We start from the raw sequence: 17,287 nt of genomic DNA on the forward strand, positions 1-17,287 counted from the left end.
AATTAGGTTACTTCACAACTGAATCCACAATACTAGTCAGGATAGAAATATTCCCCTGGGCCATGCCAGTTTTAGATGTGGTGACTTCTGCTTCACCATAATAAATGTCCATAAAACCACTGTGTGTCCCTATTACTCTTTTATTAGGAGCCATGAGTGCAGCTGTGCAGGTTTTATATATAGTGTTCGTTTTAATTTTTCAGTATATGATGCTCTTAGCATAATTGGGTTTTGCATCCTGACAGACAGAATTAATGGTGGATACTGTATACTTACTTGTATGTTCAAATTTCTTAAATCAAATGGGGAATGGGGAGGGGTGCAAACATCTGGTGATAAATCACAGATTATGTTTGATTTACATGGTCCCGAAGTTAAATAAATTTATTGGGAGACATGTTCTTCAGGGTACTTAGTCTCCTGACTTAGTGAAGCCCTCTTATAAAATCTTATTTCTGAAGCTGAGTGAACAATAGGAGTCTGAAAACCTAGGCAACAGGAATATAACTTAAAAATGACATCTGTATCCGGGACCCCAAAATTAAAAATATTAATGCAAAATAACAACAAACCATTTCCAACAGAGGATAAATTCCCGATTTTTTTTTAAATGAGGAAATACTAAGGATGTTAACATTTTTCAGAATTCTCCAGTTTATGTGACCCCCCCGATGTGTTGATGCAATGTTCTCTACATACCTGAACTCTTAATGCTTAAGTGCTCCCTTTTGTCTTCCTTTGGAGAACAACTTAATAAACAGGAGTACCGCAAATACTACTTTGCACAGATTTTAACTCAGAAACCTTCCCAGTGCATGGATTACCTCTATCCCGGGACCATTTCCTACCCTCTCTTTGTTTAGGACCTACAAAAGGACTGAAGCCAATACATTTTAAAGGTGGCTCAGAACATTTGGTTCTTCGTTTGTACCAGCCGTGGCAGGAAGTGTGAAGTAGTTGACTTTTTCCCAGGGCATTCTGTGATAGGACTGTTTATTTAAATACCATTTCTGTATATGTAATAAGTACGTACTGTGTATGTTCATAATGCTTGAAGTGAGAATTTGAAAGGAAGCGGCAGTGGGGGTTAGATATCATTTCATTTGGAGAAATAAGGAAATGAGGTGGTTTATTCACAGACACTAAAAGTTTGTTGAAAGTTTGTAAACTGGGATATTTCAGGCTTTCCTGAAAAGGAGTTGAGGAGCCTCAGGCCCCATCCTGTCCTGCTTTGAACACTTTCAGCTCAGAGCGTGAGGGAGGAAATACGGCGTTTTCTTTCTTTTTTTTTTTTTAAAGACTCTTTTGCCCTCTGTACGCACACACAAACATGATTTCTTATGACTGTGTTGTAGTCGTGTGTTCTTCATTATGATTCTGTTGCTCCATCGTCCCCGGGCCTGGTGTGTTCAAGAATGTACCCATCCCATTCTCTTTTCTTTTTCAGACAACTTCCCATTAAAAAAATGAAAAGAAAAAGAAAAAGAAAGAAATGTGGGAATTTTGCCAGTGTGAGGATGGGATTGGCAGTGTTCTTTAAACCTGCTTGGAAAAATGTCCTTTAAAAGACTGTTAACTTTTAAAAAAGGCATGAGGCACTTAGCAAATTTTCCTAAGTGTCTCTTAAGGCCCTGCAGCTTCTCCAATTAAGAATAAATGAACCCATGTTTAGAGAAATGGACATCAGGACACATAGCCAGAATTGGGATTATGTACGTTTATTTCAGGGCTGCTGTAGCTGCAAATAGTAGACATGGGTTGTTGGGTGTGCACTTTTGCTTACTGTCATCTTGTTATCCCATTAGCCCTCTGTTTCATTTAGTAAAACACATGGCCAGTGAATCAGCCTTTAGGGGGATGGGTCTGTTTCTCTCTCTCTCTCTGTTTCCCAGTGTCATCTGTGGTCATGGGATGCGATTAATTCCTCCCTTGCAAACAGGAAAGGAGACCAATTCAGTTCACGTGGGTCATTGTACTTAAGAACCTAAACTTGCCTGAACACACAATTCCAGTGGTTGATCCAAATACTGTTTTTCCTTTCTGTAAAAGTGGCAAAGACTACTTAAAGGGAGTGAATATCAGGTCCTTGTGATTCCGCAGAAAAGGCAAATTAAACGATTTCCCCAAAGTCAATCCTATAACGCAGGACCCACCCCTCCCCACCCCCAAACCCGTAGGGGGCTGTGCTTTTCAATAATGGTGAGCGTGGTACCTGTCCATGCTGTATTTTGTCTGTTAGGGTTTTCAGTACTGGTAGCAGGTCGGACAAAGGGGTTCGATGGGGGTATCAGCCCACCTGGACACAGGAGGCCCCTCAGTCCGGGTCTCCACTGCGCGGGGGGAATTCAGGAGAGCAGCTGAGCTCCAGACCCTGGGCCTCCTGCGGCGCCAAGTCGGGGGAGAGGAGGCCCCAGGCCCAGGCTTCAGGTCGCCATGGCAACGAGCCCTGGAATGCCACAGTGGTAGCCCTCTTCCTCGGCACATCCGGACTCCCAGTTCTGCTGCTTCAAGTCAATGTACACAGCAAGGGAGGAACCCCGGAGGAAAATAACCACTCCCTTCTTCCCTTCACCATTGCCTTTCCCCCTTACCAAAAAGAAAAAAAAAGGAAAAGAAAACTGCATGTTTGAAAGAAACTACAGGCAGTTTTTGGTGCAATTTGGGAGCAACTATTTTGGGTTCTGGTTTTCTCTTCAGAGATTTGTTCGCCTCTTGTAAATCGTTGGCTGCTTTGACGTTGAACTTGATGACATTTCATGTTTTTGTTGTGCTGCTTTTACATCAATTTTGAGTTTCTGTTTCTTTATAATTTTATTATTATTTTAAGGAAATGTCCCCTTCCCCCCCTCCCTCCCCTGTTCTCCTCAACCAAAGGACTGTTTCCTACTCAGTTTTCTCAGTCATAAGGGAAAGTGTTTCCTTCCAGGTGTGTCCCGAGTTTATTAGGACTATCATACAAGCGGGTAGCGGGTCTGGGTCCCTGGTGGGGAAGGCAGGGAGGGAGGCATGGGAAAGGCACTCAGAGAGGTCAGAGATGTGGTGGGGGAGGGGACTGAGTTTGAAATCATGTTTAAGATGCCAGTGGCTCAACCTGTGGTGGATTTAAGTTATAGTTTTAAAAAGCTAGTTAGAGAACAGAAAATCACTGGGCCAAGTCACACCTGTACTTTTTTTTTTCCCCTCCTCTGTCTCCAACCTCTTTCTAGGTTCTTCACACACCCCCATTCGGCGTAGTACCCAGAGAGCTCAAGATGTGTGGCAGTTTTCGGATGGAAGCTCGAGAGCCCTTAAGTTCTGAGAAAATTTGAAGCCCCCAGGGGCGGGGTGGACGCGTGCCGCCCAGCCGACATCTGCGTGGTCTGTCATCCTGCTAGTTTGTGATGTTTTCTGACAGTAGCCTCCAAGAAGCCGTTGTGCGAAGACAGAGTCCTGCAGAGTCCTCCCTGCCCGGGCCTGCAGTGCCATTTTATTTATATTTTTTAATAAAAAGTAAAAACAAAAAAACAGACCCACATTGGAACAGTGAATCAGTCCCATTACAGAGGGCCCCTGGACCATCGCTGGCCTGAGCAGCGTCCTGGCCCTTTTGAAACCAGCCAACCTAATTACCCGTATTGTGGAAATGAGCATGAGTCCCCCAACCCCTTGTTTCTATACATTCTATGTTGTCTTTTAAAAAGTGTGCTTAACATTGACACAATAAATGTTGGAGCTTTAGGTGGTGTTTGCTTGTTCTTTAATTATTAATGCTTATAAGACAATGCAGCTGCTTATGACTTTGTGTTTCTGTACCCGTTTCCTGCAGACATCCATTGGTTGGGTAGGAAGAACAGATTTGAGGAATGGGTAGGAGGTGTAGGAGGGGAAAGAGGTTACTGCTTATCAGATGGCATAAATTTTCAAGGAGAATCAAAATGCAAAACTTGGGAATAAATCATAGCAATATCATAATTAATGTAGTAGTAGTGTTGCTGTTTATTAATGCTGAAGTGTGGTTTTCCTAACTGTCTGACTTATAATTTGCATACCATTAAATAATGCATAATATGGCACGCTGAATTCTGTTTTTCAAATATATGCTTTTGGTGGCTACCATGCAGGATTTGAATTTGTCTTTTAATTTAGCTCAAGAAAGATAACGTCACTGGGTTAGTGGTAAATCCCAAAGAAGGTGATAAATGTCAGTAGTGGCTTATTAAATATTCTAATTTCAGGTTCCCAAACCTTTAGTAAATATATCTTAATACAGACAAACACACAGAAAACTTCTTTATTACTTACATTACTGTATCGGGAAATTTGGGGCAGATTTTATACGGGGGGGTGTGTGTGGGGGGGAAGTGGGGGAGGAAGGAGGTTCACATCAGAACACATGGTTACGATCATGACATCCATTCCTCAGAAATTAGTGACACAAATAAGTTAGGTCTACAAACAGGTGATAAAAATCCCTTCTGGTCCAGTTAATTTGTAAAAGAACTTTTCTCAATTGTGTGTTTTCCATTGCCTGGAGAACCAGAAGAGAACTAGAAACAATATAGCATATTAAAATAGGTTTATAAATAATAGAACTCAGACACCTGTGTATTATAGATTTACATATTGGCTGTGAATGTAAGTGGGGAAAATCTTACCCACTCACCACCCTCTGGCTAGATTACCTAGCCTAGTGAGAAGATGGCAAAATAATTGGCATCTGGATTCTTTCCTGCTTATTCATCATAAATAATGACTTCTTATAGTAGTGTACTGCCTTCTACTTCATGCAGTGCTTTCATGAACATTATTTCATCTGATCCTCGTCGGGACAGATCTCACAACTTACACTTTGTGGGTGAGGAGACTGAGGCTTGCCAGGGTTGAGGGCTTGCTGGAGGCCAGGACGATGAGGGGGGAGGGGAGGGGAGGGAAGCCAGGTGTTCTGGTGTCTAGTCCAGAGCTGATTTCACTGAACTCTATAACTGATCAAAGAGACTATCTCCCCGTGTTAGCACACAAGTCATAAATGTTCATAAATGCACACATGTATGGCACACACACACACACACAGTCAAGGATGTCCAAATGTCAGGTCACACAAAGTTGTCCCTTCCTACCAACAGCTCTGGGCACTGCAGGAGGAGCTTGGAGCAAGGGTCCTTCCTTGCCATCTTTCCCGTGTCTTTTCCATGACAGATAAACAACCCTGATTGACTAGGTGGCCTTGATGAGTTAAGTTCCTCTCACCTAGGTGGGATGGGTCTTCCAGACATGAGTTATTTCCTAGAGAAACTCTCTCCCTGCCCCATGCTCTGCTTTTGTGTTGTTGAAACCTGAGACCAATAGGGATTCTGTGACAGCATCCTCCCCTGAAAGTGCTAAGCTCCTTGCTGATACTTTGAAAAAGTGACACCATTTCCAAAGGGAAACCCTTTGGACTGAGACAGAACAAATAATCAAGATTTTTTTTGAACAACGTCGGCCTTGGTAACTGCACTCAGTGTTCACTACACTTCCATTTCTGGTCTACATTTCTGCCTCTACCTCTTTTTTCTTCCCAGAGTTAGAAAGTAAATGGATAATTATAAATTATTGGGTAATTATAATAATTGGATCCATTATAAATACATGGCTATCTCTAAAAGTGGGATTTTTGTTTTTTGAGGGGGTGGGGGAGGAGAGAGGGCATGGGTGAAGAATATCTTTTCTTCCTCCCCGTTTTGGAAGAAAAAAAAAAGTACCTCATTAGAAAAAGAAAAGACCTCTCTTTCCCCCATATCTTTTTCAGCTGAAAGAGAATAAAAGTTCATTTATGAAATTCATTATGAAATGATGGTGTTGTGGTAGGGCTAGAACTTTTGAAAACCCACACAGGATTGATGATTGATGACATATCTCCCTGTGTGATATGTCAAGGTCGTGGTTATCCGTGAATGGTAGAAGCCGAAGAAGGGACTGACAAATCTGACCGGGGTCTTCAGTGTGCCCTCTCCTGAGAGTGAAACTTCAAAGTGTAGAGAGATTAATTGGTTGCCCAGCACGTACTGAGCATGGATTAGAGGACATGGTCTCAGATGCTTGGGAGGGTGGGGACCAGACATGGGACATTGTTCTTACCCTCCCAAGCCTGGTCTATGAACATTAATTTTGTGGTCTGTCTAGATTGTCACACTAAACAAAAAGGTCTGGTTAGACTTCTGAGTCTGTGATGGCAGAGACTCAGTAGCTCCTGCAAAAACTTGTGGTAGTTTAAAGAAAAACTTAGGCAAGGAGAGCAAACTTGGATTCTACTTACATCCAACTGAGTGCCCCAAACCTTGGCAGAATGTTTCCTGGGCATTTTTGCTTGGAGTTTGCAACAACTTTTGTATTAGATTCAAGCCTTGCAAAAGATGAAGAACATCTTTCAAGTTTTGTGTGCACTGACACGATTCCCCTGTTTTTGAGGAATAGCTGAGATTAATGTTGAAGGTGATTATTAATATTAACACATTTCTCCTCTACGTTAATGTTTATTTCTATCAACAATTCTTATTTTACAAATCAGTGTCTCCAGGAAGTAGTGGTAGAGACGGTTAGAATTGAAGTATTTTGTTGACTGTTGTTTCTCTTCTTCTATGCCATATAGCTTTGGCTCCTTCTGGGATATAGTGTGAGGAAACAGATTCCAGGAATTTACATACTGGCTGTGAAGTCAATACGAAGTTCATTTGGAAGTTCAGAAACAACAAATGTTCCAAGCACACCTTCCTTCTTCAAGGATCCATTCTGTCTGAGTTCTTAGCCAACAGGGAAGCAATAATGCTATTTCTTTCCTCTGAGTCTCTAGCAGAGACAGCACTCCTCAGTATGTACTTCCCCAGGGTTACATGAAGACAAAGCACTTCACACTTCCAGCAAAATCCAGAAACATAATTGTTTTCCTTCCTATCTCAGTGTAATTAAGATACCTTCTTGTTAAAGCACATTACTTTTCCCCTGGCTTTATATTTTTAAGAATGCTCCCAGAAAATATCTCAGGCTTATAGAACACTCTTATAGATATGGTAGAATCAGTTTTCCTAGAGATTCTAGAAAGCTGGGCCAAGAACAGCCTAAAGCGGAAAGGAACCACGGCAATCATTCATTTTACAGATCAGGGCAGCAGAGTCCCAAAGATTAAGTGAAGGATCTAAGATCACACAGCTTGGAGGAGGGAAAAAAAAAAAAAAAAGTGAGAGCCAAGCTTGAAACCACACAGTTAGTGGTTGAGTCAGAATTGGAATTCAAGCCTCCAGCTCCTGTGCAAAGGAATTCAAGCGGCAAATCTCTCCCTTGTGACCTACTAAATTCAGAAGCAAGAGTGGCAGAAAAGTGTGCATTACGGAAGGTTTTAAGAATAAAATCAAAAGCTTGTTTTGGTGCCAGTCCTGGTGGGGAGCATGTGAGCATGTCCCATATTTCAAGGGTTTCTAAGCAGCATCCCGATGGCGGAGAACATTTAGGTCACTACCTGGAAGCATTCCTCCTTTAATTCACCCCTCCGATGGTAGAAATAAACTAAGGGACCCAGAATTGCTGCGAGACAGCTTTTAAAGTTAAAAGGGCATAAAAAAGAGCTACTCATCAAACCAAATTCATCTCGAATGACTTAAATAGATTTCACAATCTGTTCCATTCTCTAGACAGGATTTAAGAGAAACACCCACTTAATTTGAATTTTAAGGCCACATCACATCCTGTTAGAGAATCCAAATAGCCAATAGCATGACCTGAATCTTGTTACTGAGGATATTTAATTTTGAGTTCAAAGGTGGAGAAACAGCCATGAAGGGCAGGGAAGATCCACTGAACGGGTATACAACTCGGCATCGTGAGGGTTATTCGCCTTCACGTGCCCGTTAGGCCGTGCTTTCTTTTCTGTGCTAGACGAGATCCTACCCACTCCCCCCTTCGATCAGGGGTTCCTGGCTCTGTTCAGAGATGGACACATCCCGCCTCACCCTTTACTAGATCTGCTGTGTTCAGCTCTTCTGCTGCCATTTCTTTCCTCACCAGCCATCCTTGGATTCGCATTCGCTTCTTTGAATGGACCAGGGTTTGACCCGGAATGTGCCCAGGCCGGACAGGGCTGCAGTCCCGTGCAGCAGCTGTTCAGAGCTCGCTCAGGCAAAGTCATCCCTGAAATAGGAGCGGGACAGCGGGAAGTCTCAGAGAGCAACAGCGAATCAAATATCCCTGTTGAAGAAGGGGTCTGAGAGGAAGTAATTTGCCTGATTCTACACCCCACCCCACCCCCGTCCCGCCCCAGGATAGTCCCCTGAATTTCCTGAAAGGGCACTGCCGACAAGCAACTTCAGCTGACATCACTGTCCCTTCTGCTCCTCTCTCCGCTGACTTTTCCTCTCTCCTCAACACAGAGAAAGCCTGCTGAGAGGAACCGGGGATTACCTTTCTATGGGCTCTGAGGTTTGCAGAGCTGCTCACGGCCCTGGTTCCTAGTCACCTGTTGCTTGCCTCACCTCGCAAAGGGGAAAAACCAAAATGCAAATCCTCCTCCTCAGAAATTCACTCAAAGCTCAGAACTCTGAACACAAGAGATTTCCCTTTAAAGCGGTCTCCTTTGTGTGGATTTGCCTGTAGCCACTATGCCTTATTTGTGGAATTCCTTTTTATTTTTCGGGTTCTGAGAGTACATTTTCTTTTCCCTCTGACAGGGTGATGCACTGCGGATGGACTCCTGGGCGTTATGGTCCAGGCCGACGAATGGTGTCAATCTCTGAGCATCTCTGATCTTGGCTTTATCATTGCCATGCTCACCCACCTGGTGTCCCCTCTCTCTGCACTCGACCTTATAGGATGCCCATTCCTCCTTCTAAAAAAGGAAGGGCATACCCTGCTTTCTGCCTCCTATGACCCAGCAGCGCACAACAGTCTCAGTTCCATGAGCCACCCATAAGGTCCCAACTCTGTATAAGGCCAAGGGTGTTGACATCCAGTCTTGACTATAGGCAAGTGGGGTTGGGGTCCATCTTAAAGCTGGGCTTTTCTTTGATTTTAGTTAGTAAGCCCGTTTTCTTTATAACTTTATGGCACAGGAAAAAAAAGCTGCAGTGATTTTTGTTTGGGATCTAAAGATGTCATATTTCAAAAATGCTCACCTTTGCAGTGCTCAAGGTGCCTTTTATCACTCAGGTACACCTGAAGGTTGGAGGTCCCTCTCTACTCCTTGCACTGCTGGTGGGTAGCACTGGAGGGCCTTGTGCACCTCCCTGAAAGTTGCAAAGCACCACTTATCTGTTGCCTGAAGATCAAGGGCCAGGAGAGGTCCAAAATGTGATCTCTGTTGAGCACTGAACCCTTCTCAGCTGGCCAACTGCCTGGAGCTTGATAAAGAGCAAAATATAGGTTAAAATAAAAACAATAATATTAGCCAATACTTATTCAGAATTTACTATGCTCTGGGCATAGTGATGAGTTTTCCATGCGCATTCTTTTTTTTTTTTTAAGATTTTATTTATTTATTTGAGAGAGAGAGAGAGAGAATGAGAGAGAGAGAGAGAAGGGGGAGGGTCAGAGGGAGAAGCAGTCTTCCTGCAGGGCAGGGAGCCCGATGCAGGACTTGATCCCAGGACTCCAGGATCATGATCCCCCAGCCGAAGGCAGTCGCTTAACCAACTGAGTCACCCAGGCACCGCTTCCATGCACATTCTTATTTCTTCTTCATAACCATCTTGTGGGGTAGCTGCTATCATTATTTCCATTTTACCAAAGCCGAAAGAGGCTATGTGACATGCCCAGTCTCACTGCCATGATATAATTCCAGAGTCCTCCCTCTTAACCTCTATGTATTGACTTCCAGGTTCTGTCTCATTCTAAAATTTTGTCATCATATGTGATGCCATGGTGGAGGGTCCCCTATGATAAACAGCGACAATAGTTCAGGGCTAATTAAACTGATTAGAAAGCATTGCCTTCAGGGTTCTGGTCTTGTCAACTACTAAGTAAGGTTGGTGTCAGTATTTCCACAGTGCTTGCATTTCTGTCCTTGGCACTGGGAGGACCAGTTTGATTTTGTGTGGCATATCTGAGAATTCACTCATGCATCTTCTCCATCTACAGTAAGGCTCATTCGTTTGTTCAATCAACAAATATTTATTAGTTCCTTGCTATATGCAACCTACTGGGCTAAGTGCTGAGGAAAGGAGGCATAGAGGTAAAGGGCACAGTTACTGCCCATCAGAAATTGCCACCAGTGGAGAATTAAATTAATTAGAATCCTACTGAATAACTAGTTAAGCTGACATGGTGAGAACAGTGGGCCTTTTTAAATGCTAATATATAATTCACTTTGCCAAAGTAGACAACAGGCCAGGGGCTTCAGCACTCCCAAATGAATGGGAATGTTATTCTTTATACCTTATCAGTAGGATATATTTAAAAGTTATTTTTCAAATGGTGGGGATAAGTATACACTGATGTTTCCTTGTGTAGTTGGTCCAGTCCTTATGGTAAATAACGACAGCAGATCATTTAGAAGGGGAGTAGAAATAAAAACACAGCTTCTTGTCCTGTGGATCAAAGATAAGTGTTATCTATATCCTATATATCCTATGTGTATATCCTATAGAAGGGCTAAATCCATGTATTTTCACTCTCCGGGCTGACCTGTCACTGATTATCTGCTGCTAATTCCTTCTAAATGAAACATGACAGAGAGATCTTGACTTCCCCTATGTGCAGTCCTATGATCTCTTTCAGAATATCAGCATAAGCCAAGTTTGTTTTCCCCACCTACAGTGTACAAGGCGGTGTTCTAGGCACTGTGGACAACTACAAAGAAGTAGAATACCCAAGCCCTGTCTTCAGGGGGATTATAACCAGTCCCATTAAGAGGGCAAAATTAGAAGCATAAAATCAGGTAATTAACAATGAAAGGGTGCAATGGGATTAATTCAGAAGTGAGAGATAAACTATAGGAATCTGAAGGAAGAGGATTTCTCTGAGACCCACAAAGATGCTGGGCTTTCAGTTGGTCATCTAAGACAGGCTAGGATTTGGACCATAAAGAGAAAGGACAAGGGCAAACCAGTTCAAGGCAGTCCTGTGGTGTGTGGAGGTCAGGGGCTAGATCACTGTGGCAGGAAAAGGTTTGTTTATGGATGTAGTGGAAGATAAACTTAGAAATTAATTGGGAGCCCATTATAGAGGCTCTTTAACGATAGGTGAAGGGGCGTGTACCATAGTCAATAAATAGATTTTCAAAATCGTGTCCACATAAAAGTTTTAGGAAGAGTATAGCAGAGTATGGAATGGATTGAGAGGGAACTCAAAGGTGACCAAGAGACCAAATAGGAGGTTGATCTTTTAGGGTATTGCCAATTTCCTGGAGGGAGGACTCTGCCATGAGTATAGTATTTAGGTCAAGCTATGTAGTAACCTTCACTGCATACAAGCACACAATGATGCCATTATTTGATGGTATAGCTAAATTCCCCATTTACCCTGGTCTAGATCCATCCCAGAATGCCTATGGAACCAACAAAAGATCTTCCTTATGTGTTGACTGTTGTTAAAGCCCACACAATGAAGAGCCTGAAGATAAAGACCTTGAGGCCCAAACAGGTCAGTTGCCTAGAGATGAACTGTTTTTATAGTATAAAGGAAAACATCTCATTTCATCAGGCATTTAACAGTTTAGCAGAGTCTCAAGTACAATGATAAACTTAACTGGAAAAAGAACAGAAAACTGTGAGTTTAGTAGTTCAGTGGGCTCCAAGGATTTCCTTTTTTGAGGGAGAAAGATTAAAGTTTTTTTTTCTTTTTTTTATTCTCTCGACTATTTGTAAAAGTTGAATTATGTGGCTTTTTTCTTTGCAATATGCTTGTTGATACATGCCAGATACTGTAATAATACAATTTTATTGTCATTTGGCCACAGCACTAGATGAATTTCATAATGAAGGCATGGAGTGAAAGTAAGCAAGAATGTTTACACAGAATCAGAGAAATGTTCTCTGCACCACAGTAAGGCTGAGGCAGGCTAGGTCTTTACTCTCTTGGAGCTTAAATTTCAAAAAAAAAAAAAAAAAAAAAGAGAGAGAGAGAACTTTGTATTTTTATACAGCAGTCATATCGTCTGTTATCCTACCACACCTCTTTTCCCCCTTTCTACCTTCCCTTCCTACCATTCTGTTCTTTCTGGAAGCAGGATTGGTCTATGACTGTCCAGTGCCATCAGGACATTTAAGGCATACGAGGGATTCATTTTTGACACGGGGTTGCAAACTCTCCATTTCACCCTTGAGTTACCCCTCCAACCTCTTCTTCCTCACACCTGTGACCTGTCCATAGCTACAAGCCCCAGTGCTGGCCCCGCTTCTCAGGAGGATTGTCAAGGATGCAAATACGAGCTAAAGATCAGGCAAGAGTGAGTGGCTGGGAGCTGCCCAAGGAGTTCAATAAACGTGGAAACATTCCCCTGAGGTGTGAAAACACTTTGACATGACAGGTATGGCTCATATTTCCCTCCCACTGAAATAAAGTATAACTGAAAAAGTTAAGTATTCCCTATAGACCTTGACGTGGGACAGGGAGGAAAGTAAGGTCTCTGTGAGTTGAAGTCTGTGGGGCAGAAGACAAAGCTCCCTTCTCTCGCTAAGCTCCCCCTCTTCTGTATCAGCACAGGGCTCAGTTCACACTTCAACAAAGTGATAATCACTGAAAGTCACAGAGAGGAGCCCCTCCTCATCTCCAGTTTGGCTTTCCGTGGTTTCAGTCGGCCATCGGCAACAGTGGTCAGGAAGGGGGTGCTCCTTCTCACTGACGGTCCACAGCCAGCGCTACGTCACGTCGTCTGCGTCATTCCCCTGCGTCAAATCCCTGTGTTGTTCCGCTGCGTCATTCAGTATGTCCTCTCATCATGCCGGCATTTTACCGTCTCCTGTCCTCACAGGAAGAAGAAGGGTGAGTAAGGTACTTGAGAGATTTTCAGATAGACCGCGTACACGTAATTTTAACACAGTGCAGTCACACCTCGGGGATCCTACAGTTTGGTTCCAGAGCACCGCGATAAAGTGAATATCGCCACACGGCAGGTCAAAGGAATTCAAAGGAATTCTATGCATTTCTCGTGCATAGAAAATTTATGTTCACACGATACTGTCGTCTGTTACGTGTGCAGTAGTGTGAAGTCTAAAAAAGTACATACCTTAATTAAAAAATACTTTATAAAAAAAAAACTTTATCGCTATACGATGCTAGCCTTCATCTGCGCTTTGCGTGGGCGGTAATCACTGGTCACAGATCAGCATTGCAAATACAACGATAGTGAAAAAGTTTGGAATGTTGTAATACGACGATAGTGAAAAAGTTTGGAATGTTGTGAGATTACCAAAAGCAGGCATGAGGTGAGCAAGTGCTGTTGGAAAATGCTGGTAGACTTGCTCAGCACCGGGTTACTAAAGACCTTCCAGTTTTGAAAAATGAGTGTCTGTGAAGTGCGGTAAAGCAAAGCACAGTAAAACGAGGGATGCCTGTATGTTTTTATAATTATTTTATTTTATGATTAGTTTCTGTTGTTAATGTCTTACTGTGCCTAATTTGTAAATTGTACTTTACCATAGGTATGTATGTATAGGGAGAAAACAACATAGTAAATATAAGGTTTGGTACTAACAGTGGTTTTAGGCATCCACTAGGGATCTTGGTTCTATATTCTCCATGGATAAGGGGGTCTACTGTATACGTGGTTAGGAAATGTAAGTGTCCATATAATATATTTAATTGTTTAATGTAGTAGTTGTAATGCAAGTGCTTAATGTAATAGTTTTATGTAATTATTCTTTTCATTTTTCCCATGAGTCAGAAGTATGGTGTATGTACAGGAAGGGTGTGTATATGCACAGTTACACTTCTAATTTTGTATGTATACACCTGTTTATAACATATGCATATTCATGTCTTGTGTATGCTGCCAGTATGCACACAACCAGCCAGGAAAACCTTCCTCATCCCAAATGACTGTGATGATCTCAAGGACATTATTAGGCTTTGATCTTTGATATTCAGCAACCCCCTGGTTTCTAGAATCTTATCTTCAGAAACTGTACTTACTTTGACCCCCACTCTTCTTCTCTAGGAGTTAAAGGTAAAGGCTACAAAACTGGACTAGAGAAGGTTCATTTATCCTCTCCTGCCCTAAGGAGTCATTGTGTCTACAGAACAGATGTGGGATGGGCAGAAATGGAGTAAACCTATCCCCTCTCCTACTGGAAATCACATTTAATTCTGACCCAAGGGGCCTCTGTGTTTCAAATGGAGAGGTAATTAAGCCTCCAGACTCTGAGCCTTTTGGGGTGAGAGGGCTTAGCTTTTCATATATAGATCCAGTATATTTTTGAAGAGCAGAGGGTGGGGGCCAGAGCGGCATAGGAAGCCTTGAAGAGAATGGAAAACAAGATGACAGGTGTTGGGCGTATTGCTGTTAGGTGGCATGGATAAATAGAACACATATTTAAAAATTAATTCCAGTTTTTAAAAGCTCGAAGAATTCTACCAGCATTCTTGGTAATGTGACAGAGGGATGGGACCACCACCTTGCCAGTGAGTGCTCATGGGAAGGAGAGGGGGCTGGAGTACCCCTTCTACTGCTATTATTATTATTATTTAAAAAAATTATTATTGAAGTGGAAAAGTTCCACCTGCAGAGACCTGGAGTGAGACCTCGAAGGACAAGAGCCCTCCGCTGGTAACGACACTTGGTTGTTAACCAACACAGCCAAGGACTGAGCCCAGTGACCTAGAGGGAGATGGCTGAGGTAACCAATCCCCAGGAGTGGTCCTCTGAGGCTTGTTGGTCCCATTTCAGCCCCTGCCAGCAAGGAACATTCCATTTGCCACTGTTCTATGTTGATTTAGACCATTCCTCTTGGGTGTGTGGCTGCAGTAGAGCTTGGAAAATCTGAAGCGAGCAAGAGGACTTGGGATTTCCATTTAGGAATGTTGACACCTTCCCTAGTCAAGGGACATGGAGTGTGTGTGTATGTGTGTGTGCGCATGTGTGTGTGCATGCGTGTGTGTGCCTTTGGTGGATTTGTGTAGAAGGTAGGGTCAGTCCTTTCTCCATCTCCAGGACTGGTGAAGTGGAAGGTGCTATTGTACACTGCACACTTTCTCCTCCTGCCACCCTCTCTTGGAACCAAGCTGAGAGAACTCTTTAGCATGGGCACCCTTGGATTTTTTTTTTTTTTTTTTTTTGATGGGCCAAGCTTACAGTTTTCAAAGTGCTATGACAGGATGGTTGCAAAAATAAAAAGCTAGTGAAAGCTTAGTCACAATATTTCTATAGCTGGCAATCAAAAGATCATATTGCATGCAACTGGCAAAATCATCATAGGGAAATTATGCATTTTCCAGAATACCTTATTCCCTTCTGTGTATTAAACATTACTTTAATATTCTGGTGACAATGTTTTATAATTAATCTAAATGTAAGGGAATGAACACACCAGAGATTATGTCTCAGTGCAAAGAGGTGAAAAAGGCTTTTTTTGCAGTGGCAGACTGGATTACTGACTCAACTCCTTTCACTTAAGAGCAGCCACGGATATTACTAAGGGCTAATATCCCACCCCATCCTCCAGTGAAAGCAAACATTCTGTACACTTTGGGGAGTAAAATCTTTTCACTCATAAGGGTGTTACTGTTAACACAGAAGAAAAGCATTTTAAAAATTGCATTAGTGCATAGACTTACATTGAACTCATGAGGGGGAATCTAGCCCCAGAGAGATAAAAACTAAAGAGCTGAGCTATAAACCAGTATGATAACATCCTTATTATAAGATGCAAATTGAGGGACCCAATTCACTAAAACACATGTTACTGGTATTTAATTTTGCTTGTGGGAATATATCAGAAGTTGGCCTATGCCTTTTGTACAATGTACTTAAAACGAGGGCGAGTAACTTTAGCTATTAAAAAAAGTGATAAAGAAGCACAGGGCAAGCCAGGATTGAGAGATAATTGCAAGGATCTAATTTAAGTGTCAGTGTACACAGCTTTCTTCCCTGGCTCGGGCTTAGAGGCACAGCACTGGTGTGGGAAGGCAAATGGGGCTGTGCTCCTGGGTGGGGAGGCTGGGGTCCTGCAGCAGGGCAGTGGAATGGCAGCCCTTCTTGGCTGGCCATAGCCTGTGTGGTGGGGGCCAGATGAGGCTGGCCCACGCCCAATGGTCATCGCAGGAACTTCACTTGAGCTAGTATGTTTGGGAGCCTGTGGTTTGGAGAAGAGAAGATACACTTCCCCATGAGAAAAAGGTCAGTTCCTCTTTCCTCGGGTGGCACAAACAGCCTGCTGGGTGTACTTGGACTTCCTGCCACTACTTCCACCCTTGGGTAGGTGAATTATGCTTCCCTTTCAGGGTGACATGGTGAGGTTGTACCCTGTGTCTGCCCAGGTGGCCATTCTTGTGGGACTACACGGGCAGGAGAACTATTCCTAAGCTGTCCTCCTTTTAGAAGCCTTCCACACCTGGGGGCTCTAGGGAAGGGACATCTCCCCTCCAGACTCAAAGTGCTGTCAGTGGACCCCAGGGTATGGGCATCGTCAGCTGGGAGCCCATTAAAAATGCACAATCTGCAGTCCCTCCCTAGAGCTACAGAGTCATGGTCTACATTTTAACAACATGAATTAAGTTTGGAAAGTGTGGTCAACCCCATCCTCTGGCCTACTGCATGGGCCCTTCATTTGGCATTTATCATTTAGGGTTTTCAGGGTTGGTATAGTGAAGAAGTTCTCTGAACATCTATTTTTTTGAAGGGGGGGATTTAAATCTTTGCAAATAGAGGCAAAAATAACATAGAAAGCATAGGGATTCATTGGAAGTTGTCAGGGCACAAGGATGATGCACTGTAAGATGCTACCTTAGATAACATTGGGGTCACCTTGATGTTGGCTGGGGAGGGAAGGGAAGTCCAGCTGTGGGGATGTGTTGGGTCTGCTGAAGGGATACATTGTTCTGGAGATGCATGGTTATGATGGGCATACAGTATTGTGAGTATATTTGATGCCACTCAATTGTATAATTACAAATGATTAAAACGATAAATACTATGTTATATATATTTCACCCTAACTAAAAAAGCTGTTTAAAGGAACAAGCAAAGAAAACCAAAATAGAAAATAATAAGAACAAGGGCACCTGGGTGGCTCATTTGGTTAAGTGTAAGCCTTCAGCTCAGGTCATGATCCCAGGGTCTGGGATTGAGTCTGGAGTTGTGCTCCTTGCTCAGTAGGGAGCCTGCTTCTTTCTCTCCCTCTGTCTCTCC

General features: G+C 42.9%; 1 protein-coding gene across 5 annotated transcripts in view; it reads left to right on the plus strand.

The window, feature by feature from the left end:
* The window catches only part of BCL11A (BAF chromatin remodeling complex subunit BCL11A), a 102,322-nt gene extending 98,270 nt beyond the window's left edge, over positions 1-4,052 (plus strand). For 4 of the 5 annotated variants that reach the window (XM_032873872.1, XM_032873874.1, XM_032873871.1 and 1 more), the window contains one exon: positions 3,207-4,052. In XM_032873872.1, the coding sequence (XP_032729763.1) occupies positions 3,207-3,298 (92 nt within the window). In that variant the 3' untranslated portion in view covers positions 3,299-4,052. The remainder of the gene's footprint in view (positions 1-3,206) is intronic. The other variant, XM_032873868.1, reaches the window with a different exon arrangement.
* The last annotated feature ends 13,235 nt before the right edge of the window (positions 4,053-17,287 follow it).

This window comes from Lontra canadensis, unplaced genomic scaffold, assembly GCF_010015895.1.
Source record: "Lontra canadensis isolate GAN:19392208 unplaced genomic scaffold, GSC_riverotter_1.0 scaffold50, whole genome shotgun sequence".
Taxonomy (NCBI): domain Eukaryota; kingdom Metazoa; phylum Chordata; class Mammalia; order Carnivora; family Mustelidae; genus Lontra; species Lontra canadensis.